This window comes from Erythrolamprus reginae, chromosome 2 (genome assembly GCF_031021105.1).
Source record: "Erythrolamprus reginae isolate rEryReg1 chromosome 2, rEryReg1.hap1, whole genome shotgun sequence".
Taxonomy (NCBI): domain Eukaryota; kingdom Metazoa; phylum Chordata; class Lepidosauria; order Squamata; family Dipsadidae; genus Erythrolamprus; species Erythrolamprus reginae.
Genome location: NC_091951.1, coordinates 259124461 through 259140486, shown reverse-complemented (window position 1 = coordinate 259140486; position 16026 = coordinate 259124461). Strand labels below are relative to the sequence as shown.

General features: G+C 38.9%; 1 protein-coding gene across 11 annotated transcripts in view; it reads right to left on the bottom strand.

The window, feature by feature from the left end:
- ELAVL2 (ELAV like RNA binding protein 2) overlaps positions 1 to 16026 on the bottom strand; it is a 213462-nt gene that overhangs the window by 7449 nt on the left and 189987 nt on the right. For all 11 annotated transcript variants that reach the window (XM_070742491.1, XM_070742499.1, XM_070742490.1 and 8 more), the window contains 2 exons: positions 12894 to 13047; positions 5595 to 5820 (listed from right to left, as the gene is read on the bottom strand). In XM_070742491.1, the coding sequence (XP_070598592.1) occupies positions 5595 to 5820; positions 12894 to 13047 (380 nt within the window). The remainder of the gene's footprint in view (positions 1 to 5594; positions 5821 to 12893; positions 13048 to 16026) is intronic.

The window sequence follows — 16026 nt, the reverse complement described above, 5'->3', positions numbered from 1 at the left end:
CACTCACATGGATGCTGAGTCATTACTTTCAAAACTAGAACAGCTTTAGCTGTGACACAATATACAGTAACTTGAAACTAATGTCTAAAAAGCCTATCAAGATTGTACCATATTATTTATCAACTTAACAATGAAAGCAAACCAGGAATTTCCCTTTGTTTAAAGAATAATGGGGAGAAACAAAATATGAAATATTTTGGCTTGCTTTTCAGTCAACTTTACATGGCATACAACAATCATGATTTCTGCAGTTGAACCTCCCAATAACAACTTCTACAATGTTCAGATACTGATACGGTAATTATGATTTATTTTGCTTAAGAAGAAGCAAATCTAGAGCTCAATAAAACACTATTATTTTTATAACAGGTTATTTTGGCTAGTCATTAAAAGTCTTCCATTCCCTAAATCTAAAATATGTCAACTATTAATTAAGGGAAAGGGAGATAACACCACTGATGGGGGATACTTCTTTTTTCTTTTTCTTTTAAAAGTTTATTGAAAAATGTGTGAGAAGTACTGATGTTCATTAATGACCTGTGTGTTTCACAGGTTTCTAAACCACATTGTAAATTGACGGGTGTTTTTTTAAATCAATATTTCAGATAATATTTGCACATCAACCAGCTCAAAAAATGTCCATAAGATGATCAATCAAATTATTTTTGAATTCATAGAAACATGTATTTTATCAGTTTGGGAACAAAGATGGAGCTTTAACAATAAGGTGACTGGCAATATTATACTTTTAATGCAAAATTCTAATAATTATCCATTTTATCTGGAATTGTTGGCATATGAACTTAAATCTTTACACCAGTTGAATACAATATCACACATTTAGATTCCTCACGAGAATAATGAATGTGAAGATATTCACAAGAAGGAATACTGCTTTTAAATTACTGCATTGTAATTCTTTTAAGACTGAGTCTTTTTCTCTTATAATATTTTAATGAAGATAGAACATTATTTTGCTTTAACAGCACTGCTTCCATTTAACTACTTCCACTTTCAAGTTCTTTATGATAAAACACACAGTTTCTACCAAAACCATCATTTACATCCATTACCAAGCAGTAAGAATTGTATAGAAGTTGCCATTAAAACAATCTCCATCTATCTAATCTTTGGGAATAGCAGTAGGCAATAATTTGAATCCTGTCATCTCCATATCTAGTATGTTAAGCAAGTATTGATGATTGAACAGCAAACTATCACTGGTGAAATTTGAATTGCCATTTTTTTTAAAAAAAACTTTATATAATGGTAGCTCAATTAACAGACCACAGACTGACTTAAGGTTTCAGTTGCTTCTGTATTTCCAAAACAAATCCAGGCAGGAAAATGTACAGATCTTTTTTTAGAAAAAAAGTTTGTACAAGTTTATATATTAATTTGTTTCCCAATGTGAAATAAGGAACATAAAACCAACAGCAATTTTTCCAATGCCATATGTTTAGAAGTAGAATCTAGACAGATATTAAAATGCTACTTTGGTTGCTGTACATAATTAGCTGACATTTTTGGCATCCTCTTTAGGCACCTGCAGATATGCAGATATGCAACGGTATTGAGTTAAAACTACTGATTTAATACTATTGGTTTCTGCGACTCAGAATGAGCTTTTCACAGACTGGATTCTGCTCCTTCTCTTGAATTTCCTAGAAGGAATGCAACATTTTGACTAAAAAAAAAAGTGATGCCATTTACTTCTGTCTTTTTGTCAGGAAATAAAATAAAGCAAATAAAGAAACATTGGAAAATAACCCCGAGGCAGGGGAATAGAATAACAAATTTCAGCTCTGTGCCCTCTGCTGACTTCCTTGCATTATTGCTCCCCTGTTCATTGCCGTTCTCAAGAGTAATTTCCCAAAAACCTATATCTGCCCACAGAAAAGGTTAACTCCCCTGCCAAGGCTAACCTGAATCGTAGCTTTATTAAACTATCAACACTATTGATAATGGCAATCCAAGGAATCATTTTTATTTACTCGAAGAGACCAAGTAAGCAACATATAACAAAATATTGTATCACGCATCTCAGTGACTGTTCTATTCAAGCTGGTGGAGGACCAAGAAGATATTCTGAAATCTTAGGACGTATTTTAGAGGATATCTATTTAAAGCCTCTAGTACCATTCACACACCTCTAATACTTCCAAGCTGCAACCTTTTGAGAATTTTTCTCTGCATTATCAAGCACCATGCACTGAAATGACTATCTTTAAGAAAACCCTTGAAAGAGACAGAAAAACTCATATTCTTTCACTCAGCCGTCTCACTTCAATACAAGACATGAAGATTTAACCTTCTGTATGGTTTATATATATTACAAAGCAATTCATCGCTGAGGTTTGTTTTCTGGGAAAATATCCAAATCAACACATTTAATCTTGTCTGCAGAGACAGTCATCAACTAACAATCATTTGTTTAGTGACTGTTTGAACAGCACTGGGAAAAAAAGGACATAACTGTTTTTCACACTTACAATCTTTACAGCGTCCCCATAATCACTTGATTAAAATTCAGACAGTATTTATGATCGCTGCAGTGTCTCAGGCTCATGTGATCATCTTTTGTGATCTTACAAACAACTGTGTTAATAACTTAACAACTGCAGGAGTCCCTTAACAATTGTGGCAAGAAAAGTCGTAAAACGAGGTAAAGCTCATTTAACAATTGTGTTCGTTATTTGAGGACTATCTGCAAAACCTTTCCAGTAATTTATGACTTATGGAAATACTTTTTTGAGTGTTCTGAAGATCCAGATTTTAATTTCCAGAATGGCATGAAGAATAAAATCGCCTAACAACAGTCACACATATTCAAGTTGTGGACTAAGGCTAAAGTTGCTATTTTATTTACAGTGATACCTCATCTTACAAACCCCTCGTCATACCAACTTTTTGAGATACAAACCCGGGGTTTAAGATTTTTTTGCCTCTTCTTCCAAACTATTTTCACCTTATAAACCCAAGACGCTGCCACTGGGATGCCCTGCCTCCGGACTTCTGTAGCCAGCGAAGCGCCCATTTTTGCGCTGCTGGGATCCCCTGAGGCTCCCCTCCATGGGAAACACCACTTCCGGACTTCCAGCAGCAAAAAAACGGATGCTTCGCTGGCAACGGAAGTCCGGAGATGGGGTTTCCCAGCGAGGGGAGCCTCAGTGAAATCTCAGCATCACAAAAACACGGAAGTCCAGAGGTGGGGTTTCCCATGGAGGGGAGCCTCAGGGGAATCCCAGCAACGCAAAAACGGGCACTTTGGCTGGCAAAAGGGGTGTTTTGGGCTTGCACGCATTAATCACTTTTCCATTAATTCCTATGTGAAACATTGTTTCATCTTATAAACTTTTCATCTTACAAACCTCGTCCCGGAAGCAATTAAGTTTGTAAGACGAGGTATCACTGTATTTATTTATTGGATTTATATGCCGCCCCTTTCCAAGGACTATTTTATGTGAGATTTTGCCTAAAGTCTGGTACTTATCAGAGCCAGCGCCCAATAAAAACAGTTACAAAGTATGCATATAGTTTCCCAGCCTCCGAGGCCCTCAAGCTTCCTTTAACTGCCATTAAAACACTTTGACTAACAACAGTAAGAGTACAACAATGGCAAGCATAATGTTCTTGCCATGGTATACTAGAGCTAGATCTACCCTGTTTTCCCCAAATTAAGACATCCCCTGATAATAAGCCCAAATGAGCTTTTGAGTTCATGGCAATAAGGCCAAGCACTTATTTCAGGGTTCAAAAAAATATAAGAGACAGTTTTATTTTCAGGGAAACACTATAGTACACTAGGTAAGGATCAAAGACAACTGCAACTGTAGTACACTAGGTAAGGATCAAAGGATCAAAGGCAACTGAAAATCTATGCAAACACAACAAACACATACACAAACCTCTTCTACATTTTGTATGTGCAGCAATGTCTTCCTAAATTTCAGAGAAGAACCCGAACAGTGCCTAAGTTAATATGAACTGAGCAAGCAACACCATTCTCATTTGGAATACATGGCTCTTTTATTTGACAAATCGCCAAAGCAGAACGGATTTAAAAAACCTCAAGCAATCCTTAGCATTCGATGTTAAAATTGCTCCAGACAACATTATCTAATGTGCTGTTTTAAAAAGAAAATGAAAAGGAATGCAGTGAAGTCTATTTTTGTGGAATGGAAAACGCGGTCAAAAACGAATGGCAACCTTGGGATTCGTTCCTCCATTTCCGAACCTGTAACGCACATTTCCAGCATTCAGGGCCTATCCCCTTCAGAGTCATCTACCACCACCGCTGATATAATAAGCATCCATGGCATTGTGAGAAAGATCTAGTCAGGGTTTTTTAAGGCCACTGGAGATTGCGTGCCCCAACCCTGGCACCAGCTATTTCTGCAAAAGTTCATTTACCTCTTTTTCATGTCAGTGCAGCAACAATTCCCCAGTGGCCTTACTTCAGGCACGAGGCAATCTGGAATTCTTCTTCTGACCATTGCTAACTTTGCCCTGGCACTCAGTTCTGGAGCAGGCAGTCTGCCTATGGAGAAAGGGCAAGTCTACTTTTATTCAATATTCAGCGGCTTCACAGAATATCCTTCGCACAATAAAAACAGCAGAAACTGAATACTCCAGAAATCCACTGAATACTGAATAAAAAACATTTGGGTTTTTTCTTTCCCCCTCCCCCTGCTCCAACAGAATGGTTCACTAGAACAAATGTGTGTTTTTTTTAACCCCTGGGTGAACAAATCAATAGCACAACATGCAAAGAAGCTGCTTGGATTAATTTTTTTAGGTGAGATTGCCATTGGCCAGGTTTTTAAATAAGCATGTTTTTTAAAAAAATTAAAGTCCCAAGGTTTCTATAAAACAAAGTTTATCTGAGCTTTCTGCTACTTAATAAGCACAACTAATTTCTCTCTCTCTCTTGCATTCACACAGGAAAATAGCATAAAGTTTAACCTGTCTCTTGATCTCCCCTTCTCAAACACAAATCGTTCATAAAACAACACTAAAATAAACGCTCCGAGCAGTTAGTGAATGTGGATTAATACAGTATTTGTTTCAATTCACGCCATCTGTCTTTTTCGGCGCACTAAAATATCACAGAGAAAAACGTATGGCCGATAGCACTGTGTGTCATCAGAAGAGAGATCCATACAAAATTATGGAAAACTACTGAGGGGGGGGGGAACCATTTCTCCCCATTCCAAAATGGATGAAGAATAATTACTGAGACTCCACTGCAAGGGGGAAAAAAATTCAAAGTAAAGAAGACTTGGTATAGAAACAGGATTTAGACAGGTTTTCTACTCTTTAGAAACATCTTATTCTAACAGTTTAACAAATATCCCTAAAAGCACCTTGCAAATTGAACGGCAGATACTTTCCAGTTAAATATTACTACCTACCTACATAAAACTCTCTTCTTTTTATAGCTACCAACAGATGGCACTACCTCAAAGTATTTTCTGCTATGTCTGTCAGATATTAAATTTAACAACCAACAGTTCTCATGTGAGGAAAATAGATTGGTTGGAAAAAAAGATCCACAATCTTCAAGATAAGACACAATGTACAGTTCCACGTACCTAAAACGTTGAGCCTGCTGAGCAAGAGGTCCCGGATACCTCCTATTTGGAGACTGGTACAGCTGGGAGAGGATGGCCTGGTTTGTTTTTTGGCTTGGATTGTTGGCAAACTTTACAGTGATGGGCTCCGTGGCCCCGGGAGGTTTCTGCCCATTCAAGCCCTTGATGGCTTCTTCAGCTTCAATCCGCTTGTCAAAACGAATAAACCCCACACCTCTTGAAACTCCTGCATAAAAGCATAAATGAATCCAACCATTACTTCCAAACATTATAGTAGACTCCTCCCCAAATAACTCTTTCCCCCCCCCCCCTCGGTCACAAATAAGAATAATAAAAAGCAAATCACAAAAAAGAACCTGATTCAACAATTGAATTTTTGTAAAAAAAACAATATAAAGCATTGGCAAGAAAGCAAGAACACAAGAGATGGGAACCAAGAAGGTGGGTGAAACCACATTGGTTTATAAGAGACACAGCAGAATGAAAAAAGGCATCAAAATACAGGCATAAACCTTAACTCCTAGTATTTAGCTTTTTTTTAAAAGGCTTCTTAGATTTGCCTTTGGTGATGATGACAAGAATGGGTGATGCATGAGTTGGAATGGAACTGGCTGTTTGGTTATTATGCTATGCATTTTAATATTATCATTACATTGAATTTATGCTGATAATTCCTATTGTTTTTTTTACTGTATTTGACAATTTTTAATTATTTTTACAAGCCGCCTAGAGTTGCCTGATTGAAACAGCACAGAAACATCTATACTACCACCGTAACAAATAAATACTGTACCTCGCATAATATTAAATCTGGCTCTGTGTAATGTGACATATAAACATGGCTCTAGCGTAATGAGAAATTTTCATATCCAGCTATTTATTTTAATTTAGATAATGTCCAAGTCCAAATAACTGTAGGCAGTTCACAAATTACTACATGAAAACCAATGCGCACAAACAACAAGATGGGATTCAGGTATAAAATACAAACAAAACAAAAATAACAAGAGGGAGAACAACCACGACTGCAAGGTTTTATGAAATGCGAACAGACTGGGAGCCCATTCAGGGAAATCTCATTCCAAAGAATGTGTGCTACAACACAGAAGGTGGCTTCCTGGGTCTCGCTAGCTGACATTGTTTAATTGAAGTGACTCAGAGTGTGTCAATTCTGCTAGCCATGTACCTACCGGCCATGCAGAAACCATGGGAGCTAGGCAGTTCCTTAAGTAATCTGCCCATGTGCCATGAAGGGTTTTATAGGTAATAACCAGTAACTTGAATTGCACCTAGACCCAGACTTGTAACCAGTGCAGCTTATGGAAAAGATGTAACATATGAACATACTGTCCATCAATGCCCACATCACTGAATTCCAGGGGTAAAATGCTCCTGGTTCGCTCATGCCTGTCTGTCATTGAAGAGCCAGTTATCGAAGCTGTGCCCATCCGCCTGGACGCCACCATTTGCGCATGCACAGAGTAAAATAACCCAAATGGCGGTGTCCGGGCAAGTGGGTGGAGCCTCACACTCCCTTCATGACTGGCTCTCCGACAACTAACAGGCACGATTGAACAGGGAGCATTTCACCCCTGCTGCATTCTGTGGTTGAAACCTTCAATTGTTTTTCAAGGCTAGTCCATGTAGAGCGCACTGCAAATCAAACCTTGAGATGACTAAGCTTGAATGACCCACTGGAAAACCTTCTGAACTAGTGCACCAGATGGAGCTTAGCAAAGGGTAGAGTTGCTACCTGCTATTTTGAGCAGGAGGTGTGAGTCCAAGAGGACCCTCAGACTACACAACACTCTTAATTGGGAAATGCTATCCCACCCAAGAGAATGGATGAGAAGTCCTCAGATCCGGGCAGCTTTAACCCAACCAGTAGAAGGGAATTCTTGCAGCAGATAGCAGGATCAGACATTTCTGTTTTGCCATTCAACTTGCACAAGAAGTTTTACTATAGAAAAAAAAATCCATCAGGAAAATTAATGTTGTTGCAAACAAATATATATGGAGGCACCCAGAACAGTATTCTGAATTAAATTTTCATGGATTCAAAGTACATGAAGGATTATTAATTGCTTGTTTGCTTACAGTTAAATGCAACATTAGTCTGTGATGTGAAGAGTTGAAAGAGAATGTGTGTATGTGAACATGCATGGCTGGGGGCAGGAAAAGAGAATCTATTGGACACACTTCATCTTGAAATACCTGTGAGACAATACAGCCTAATCATTATAGCACCATAAAGACCATTGTTCAAATCCCAACTGGTAACAGAGCTCTCTGGATAATTTTGCTTTATTCTTTGTCAGCCCACCCTTCTTTGTGTAGCTGTGGTTTAGAAGCAATTTTAATTTAAGGAGGATTCCCTGAATTAAGATCAACATATCGAAACACAAAAACATCTAGGTTTGCACATGTGCTGCAAAATGGCAACCTCTCCCAAGCCAGCAGTAAATATGAAGTGAGAGGACTGAAATGAAGTAAATAAATATACACATACACAATCAAAAAGTGTAGTTATAGGTGTATTTAAAATAATTAATTGACAGTCCTGAAAAGCTTATGGGATATTTGTATTATAGCTGTTGCATTATTATTACAGGGGGAAAGACTGAGAAGATGTAAACATCTAAGGGGGGAAAAAGAAAATAACTATTTTGATGATCACTTTAAAGTAGACTTGTAATAACTAACTTTATAACAACTACCTATATAACAATCTGTCTTATGCCATCACCACGTACTTCTGTTAGCAAAGCACCTTTATTCCCAAGGTAAAGCGATACTATCTTCAGATGCCTGCAATTTCTAAACAGTCAAATATCAATATGAATAGGAATATGAAGGTTTGGATGTTTAATTTGGAACTTCAGATCATGCAGAATGCAGCTGCGAGAGCAGTCATGGGCTTCCCTAGGTATGCCCATGTTACACCAACACTCCGCAGTCTGCATTGGTTGCCGATCAATTTCCGGTCACAATTCAAAGTTTTGGTTATGACCTTTAAAGCCCTTCATGGCATCGGACCAGAATATCTCTGAGACCGCCTTCTGCCGCACGAATCCCAGCGACCGATTAGGTCCCACAGAGTGGGCCTTCTCCGGGTCCCGTCAACTAAACAATGTCGGTTGGCGGGCCCCAGGGGAAGAGCCTTCTCTGTGGCGGCCCCGACTCTCTGGAACCAGCTCCCCCCAGAGATTGGAACTGCCCCTACCCTCCTCGCCTTTCGCAAACTCCTTAAAACCCACCTTTGTCGTCAGGCATGGGGGGACTGAGATATCTCCCCCGGGCCTATACAATTTATGTATGGTATGCTTGTGTGTATGTCTGTTTAATAACGGGTTTTTTAAATATTTTAAATTGTAAATTATTAGATTTGTTATAAACTGTTTTTATTGTGTTGTGAGCCGCCCCGAGTCTACGGTAAGGGACGGCATACAAATCTAATAAATAAAATTGTTGTGATTCAGCCTGAGGCTCCTCAGGGACTGGCTGGAGCTCTGCCGGATCCATGCCCAGAGGAGGAGGACAGTGACCAGGAGGGGGAGGACCAAGCAGATGGGGGAGAGGAACGTCAGGAAGAGGAGGAGGGAGAGCAGCCTGAGACCCCCAGGGGGGGGGCTCTCCCCAGCTAGTAGCCTGGATTCATTGGATGAAGACGCACAGGCTATAATAGACATGAGGCAGAGACATGCAGCTCAAAGAAGGGGCCAATTAGAAAGATATTTCCATCCCTGAATTGGCAACAGCTGGGTTTGGGTGTGGTTCTCCTCAGCAGGGTTGAAAAGGCAGGCCCGCCCTTACAGTCTTGTGGAGAGTTATCCACTGGGAGTCCTGTGACCTTGCTTCGATTCTTGGCGTCTCTGATCTTGGCTTGTGGCCTAGAAGGCTGAAAGACTTGGGGGAGGCATGGGTTTTATTATCTCCAGTGTTGTTTTTGCCAGCAAGAATCCTGTTTTATTGCCTGGCCTTCGTGAAACCTCTGTGAAGCTTCATCGTGTTCCTGTCTGTAAGAACAGTTTTTGTTACCTGTGTTTGCTTTCCAGTATATAAACTGCCTTTGCTTTTTACCAGTGTGTCTGGATACTCTTTTTGGTTGGTGTTGGCATCTGGGGGGACCCAGACAGAACATAAAATAAATAAAAATAAAATAAATTGAAGAAGGAAGCAAAGCAAAATGGACAGGCCTGTTTTTTTCCATACAAGGAGGACATGTGGCTCCCCCCACCTTTTCTTGTTGCTTGTAAAGTGCTATTTGCTTTGTTCTGCTAACTTCTGATCTAATCTTGCGTTATTAGAGGAAACTATCCTTTATTAGATGCCGTTTTGATCTAGTAACAGACCTTTTCATCTCTCCCTTAAAATGATTATGATGAAGGCGGCCTCTGAGAAATCCAGCACAGCAATCCTAGGCTTCTTTACTTAAAGAAGAAACTCCTGCTGTGTTCAGTGGGACTTATTCCCATATATAACACACAAAATTGTAGTCAAAAGAATTAATACTTTGTGAAGCTATAAGTCCCTGTATATTTACCAGGGATCAATTCCGCTGAATTCATTAGGATTTGCATAGCATTGTTCTTTTAGATAGGTAAAGGGCATTATGCTATTTATTTATGAATCTATCAAATGGCAATTTTGTTTTATGATAGAAGTTATACTGCTACGCTTAATACAGGAATATTTGCTATACTATACAAATTTATTTTGGAAAAACTATTTTTCGAAAAATGTCATTTATTTCCCCAGAGCTTCAAAATTTTGGACATGTTTTTTGTCTTTAAAGAGGCAGCTCATTAAATTCAGATAAGTAGTTCTGAAATCTTGGTTGCAGCGAATTGGGATCCAGCTCCCGGTTTGGACCGGTTCTTAGAACCAGTAGCGGCGGTGGCGGGAGGCTCCACCCATGAACCAGTAGCAATCTAATTCAGAACCCAGTTGTGATCCATTAATCAATTCTTTCCATCAGCAGTGATGACTAAGAAAGAAATAAGATATAAGCAATGTATAGTAATACATCTAAATGCATTGTCTCTTTGCTCTCTAGTGTTTTACCAGATGTCAATTGGTAAAATCTATTGCTTACAAGGAAAGCTCACAAATTCAATCTCTACTATATGAGTCAGGTTACCTGAACCTATTAAAAAATATTTGTAGCTCAGGATTGAACTGAGAGGTCCTTTAATGCACTCTGAACTTGGTTGTTTTCTTGTAGATGTTTTATTATCCAAATTGAGTAACATCAGTGCTCATCATATTACCTAGTTAGACTAATGAAATGTCTGCAAGAAAACAACCAAGTTCAGAGAGCATCAATACTACTTATCTGAACCATTGGAAATTGAACATCTGCCACTGAGATACCAAGATTTTTACTGGGAGGAGAATTTGATATGAAATTTTAAAAATATAGTTGATAGGTATATCTCTCCATGAATTTAATATATATTTTTTCATTTGGTAGTTAAGTTTGCTTAAAGCGTGGTGGCGCAGTTCCAATAAATAGCACATCAACTAACATGTTCCAGAAATTCCAAATTTGAATTCAAAATGATTGTATTTCAGACTCTTTTTCAGCTAAATGAGTTGGCCTTTTTCAGGTCCCGTCAACTAGACAATGCTGGTTGGTGGGGCCTAGAGGAAGAGCCTTCTCTGTGGGGGGCCTGGCCCTCTAGAATCAACTCCCTCCCGGAGATCTGTATTGCCCCCACCCTCCTTGCCTTCCGCAAGAGTCTCAAGATTCACTTATATTGCCAGACCTGAGGCCATTAGATTCTTGCCCCCTGGCTGATGAATGGACTGAGAGAAACTGATTGAATGAGTATGACTGGTTTTTTTTAGGGTTTTTAAGTTTTAGATTATATATTTAATTAATTGGACCTGAAATGTTATGTATTGTTTTATTACATGCTGTGAGCTGCCCCAAGTCCTCGGAGAGAGGCAGCATAAAAGTCCAATCAATCAATCAATCAATCATTTCCTTTTTTTAAAAAATTATCTGTGTAGCTATCTGTGCAGCTCAATTTTCTCAACTATCATTTTCAGTTACATACATTGTAAGTTATAAACAAACTACATTTTATTCTTGAATCTCCTTGGTTATACCTTTATACAGTATTTGAAAAGCAGTTGGCAATATATATCCATGCTTACAATTAGGATAAAGTTTGCTTAGGCTGGTTTTAAATGAGAATTTCAGTTAGTGTCTTGATGCATAAGACTTTGAAAAACCCAAATAGGCATACATGGAAGCAGCACATAGTTGTTTGCTTGCAATCAAAAGCTGTTTTTCTAAAATCCCACTGGTTGATGTAACCCCACCAATTTAATGCCAAAAAGAAAAATAAAAGGATAAAGTAAAAATACTACCACAGAAAACCTTGCTTTTTGAGAAGTAGATTTTTTTCGACATTCCTGTGGGTAACAAAGTGTTGCATGCTATTTTTGCCCTAAATGGGACTCAAGTGTTATTTTAAAATTGTTATATTAAAACAAGTTACAGGTGTATCCTTTTTTGGCTTGAAACCTGGTTTCAAATTTTTAAAGGAACCAAATCAAATTGTTAAAATTTAAGTGCTCACAGAAGCCTAATGAATATTTTCCTAATATTTTATAATTTCTATGAAAATAAAACACTCCAAATTTTTGTATGGAATATATTCCATAGTATAATCTGCCCAATGCATTACATGTATAGAAAGATAAAAAGACCAATGTATTCACCGACAAAATACCTGGAGAACAAAAATCGGGTTTAATAGAAACAAACTCCTCAATATTTAGGTATTAAGTCAATCTTCCTTTGAGACTTATTTTTTTTTTATTAGTTATTTGTTTTTTCTCAGGATCTTGCATTATCCTAACATTGAAAAATGGGAATTGTAAGGTTTGTTTTAAAGCCTAAATGATGATTATGAGTTTGCATTTCACATTTTCTTTGTTTAAGGAAACTGCTAAGAAGCACTGCAGTACAAAGGTTTACTTTTTCCTCTCTTTTAAAATGCACACTAGTTTTTTAGCATTTTATAAGGAACATTTTCTTCATTCAATGCTTGAGATTACAGCAACTATAAATTTATTACATGGCATGAAACAGGCTTCAAATACCGGTATGCAGCTTCAAGGTGGAAATGACTCAGCCTTGCCTGCCTACAAACCAGGAGTTATTTTTATCCATGCATATTCATGAACAATTCCAGCAGAAAATTGTATTTTCTGCCCCACATAAACTTTTATATGTTCAATATTTTGAAGGCTGAGAAAGACAGGGCAGATCAGCTTTCTACTTACCAGTGACTTGGTCAACAAGAATGCGGGAAGTAATAATACGTCCATATTGGGAAAACAGCTGTTCTAGCTCTTTCTGGGTCATAGTTTTGGGGAGACCGCTCACATACAGGTTTGCATCTCTAATAGAAGCTGAGCTTGGTCGTGCATAAGAAACCTGCACAATGAAAAAAAGCAACTTGATCATGCAAATGACCGTATAATTGGACTAGATGGTTGCCTACTTTTAAAAACACAAGAGTTAACTCTACTTTCAGATCATGCATCATTGGCCTGTTTTGTCTATTTCTGTGTCATGGAGGGAAGCAGGCCATTTGTATAGGAACTTAATGGGATTATATTAAGCCACAAGGAGACATGGTTTGTTTGGGATCACAATGCTCTGTAACAAATTTTCTTTGTTGCCCTAGAGCAGGAGTAGGCAAAGTTAGCTCTTCTATGACATGCAGACTTCAAGTCCTAGAATTCCTGAGCTAGCATGATTGGCTTAGGAATTCTGGAAATTTAAGTCCATAAGACATAGAAGAGCCAACTTTGCCTACCCCTGCCCTAGAGCAGTGGTTCTCAACCAGGGGGTCAAACAACAGTTTCACAGGAGTCACCTAAGACCTAAGACAAATTTCCCATAGTTTAGGAACTAAAGCTTCTATTTTGGTGCCTTGGAACATAATTTTAAAATCTGACCAATCAGGCGTTTACAGTGGGGGTGTCCCTCTGACCTTCCTGCCAATCAGCTTGAAGCTGTGTTGGGAGAACTGGTGTTAGACTTATGATGGTAGGTTTCCACAACATGAGGAACTGTATTAAGGGATCGCGGCATTAGAAAGATTGAGAACCACTGCCCTAGAGCAAAGATGGTGAATCATGGTCCTTTTATGACTTTTGAACTTCATCTCCCAGAATTTCTGAGCTAGTCCACAGCTCATAAAAGAGCCGTGGTTCCCCAACCCTATGCCTCAAATGCCATAGACATCTTATTCCTTGCTTGCTAGAAAGAAAAAAACAAAACAAAACAAAACAAAACACATAGCTTAGCCAAATGTTGTTTTTTTAAATCATAATTGCCAATTACAAGTGAAGAACATTTTTTTTTACTAGCAAGAAATAATAAAGGCATCTTTATTTCTTTTCTTGCTGCACCCCCTCCCATTAGATAGATAGATAGATAGATGGATGGATGGATGGATGGATGGGTAGATAGATAAATATACACAGGAAATGGAGTTATATCAATTGATTTCACTGGCTATATAGTGTGGACTCCCTGCTGATAAAACTACTATTAAGATATCATTAATTTCTTTCTTGTTATGAGTGAAGCTCAGGAAGCCAAAAATATTTTCTGTTTTAAGCTGAAAACTGAAGTATAAACAATTTTTAGGAAAGCTTTAGTTCCCTTCCCCCTTATTTGCGCTTTTCAATTATTATATTACAGAAGGTTGGCAACAAAATTACATGTATGTATGATAAATACAAAAATATAAATAAGTGCTATTCCACGCCTTAGCAATTGCATAAAATGTTTATAGTTTCTTATAAAAAGGTGACTTTATTTAGCGAAGTTATTTCACAGTTTAAAATACATTAAAAAAAATAAGGAAGTGTAACCTCAACTTTGTGAAATTGGTGCCAGCTTGGAAAAAGCTGCTGTAACTAATAATCAATGTTACAGCAGAATGGATATGATAAATATTAAATATAGCAAATATATAAAACTGCTTTATCACATATTTTTCTCATGTAGGACAGATTATATTTTTTTTAAGTATTGCTTTACAGATAAAGGATTTCTAAAAGTCAATGCAACTCTTTAACATTTTTATCAGTAAGGTTTGATAAAATATATTTTTATCTGTTTTAATCCAATTGAAATACATAATCCTTTTTACTTAAACCCTAACTGTTAGTTCAGAAGCAGGGCCTGGAGTTCCTTGGAAGTCCATAACTCTGGGGGGGGGAGGGATTACTGACCCCCTCGGAGAGGGTCCGCAACTTGGGCTTCGTCCTCGATCCACAGCTAACATTGGAACATCTATCTTTCAGCTGTAGCGAGGAGGGTGTTTGTACAAGTTTGCCTGGTGCACCAGTTGCGGCGGCCCTATTTAGACAGGGACTCTCTGTTCACAGTCACTCATGCCTTCATCACCTCGAGATTTGACTACTGCAATGGTCTCTACATGGGGCTACCTTTGAAAAGTGTTCGGAAACTTCAGATCGTGCAGAATGCGGCCGCGTGAGCTATCATTGGCCTCCCTAGATACACACATGTTTCATCAACACTCCGCGGCTTGCACTGGCTGCTGATCAGTTTCTGGTCACAATTCAAAGTGTTGGTAATGACCTATAAAGTCCTACATGGCATTGGACCAGAATACCTATAGGGCCGCCTTCTGCCGCATGAGTTCCAGTGGCCGATTAGGTCCCACAGGGTTGGCCTTCTCTGGGTCCCATCGACTAAACAATGTCATCTGGCAGGACCCAAGGGAAGAGCCTTCTCTGTGGCAGCCCCCGGCCCTCTGGAATCAGCTCCCCCTGGAGATTCAAATTGCCCCCACCCTCCCCGTCTTCCACAAGATGTTAAAGACCCACTTATGTCGCCAGGCATAGGGGGACTGATTCCGCCCCCTCTGCTGACTATAGCACTTGAGAATGGTATGATTGTGTAGTACTGATTGTTTTTTTTAATATTAAGGGGTTTTAATTCTAGCTTTTATTAATACAGTCATACCTCGTCTTACGAACCTAATTGGTTCCAGGGGGAGGTTCGTAAGACAAAAGGTTCGTAAGATGAAACATTGTTTCCCATAGGAAACAATGTAAAGTCAATTAATCCGTGCAACCAAAAAAAAACCCCCAGGAAAAAAACGCTGCCGCCCGGCTGTCACCTTTTAAAACAGCCTGGGGGCTTCTCAGCGACCTTCTGAACGCCGAACGCCAAACACGAACTTCCGGGTTCGGCATTCGGGAGGCCGCCGAGAAGCCCCCAGGCTGTTTTAAAAGGTGACAGCCGGGAGGCGGGGCTTCCCAGCAGCCTCTGAACGCCGAACGCGGAAGTTCGGGTTTGGCGTTCGGCTTCGGGAGGCTGCTGGGAAGCCGCCCGGCTGTTTTAAAAGGTCGCAGCCGGGCGGGGGGGCTT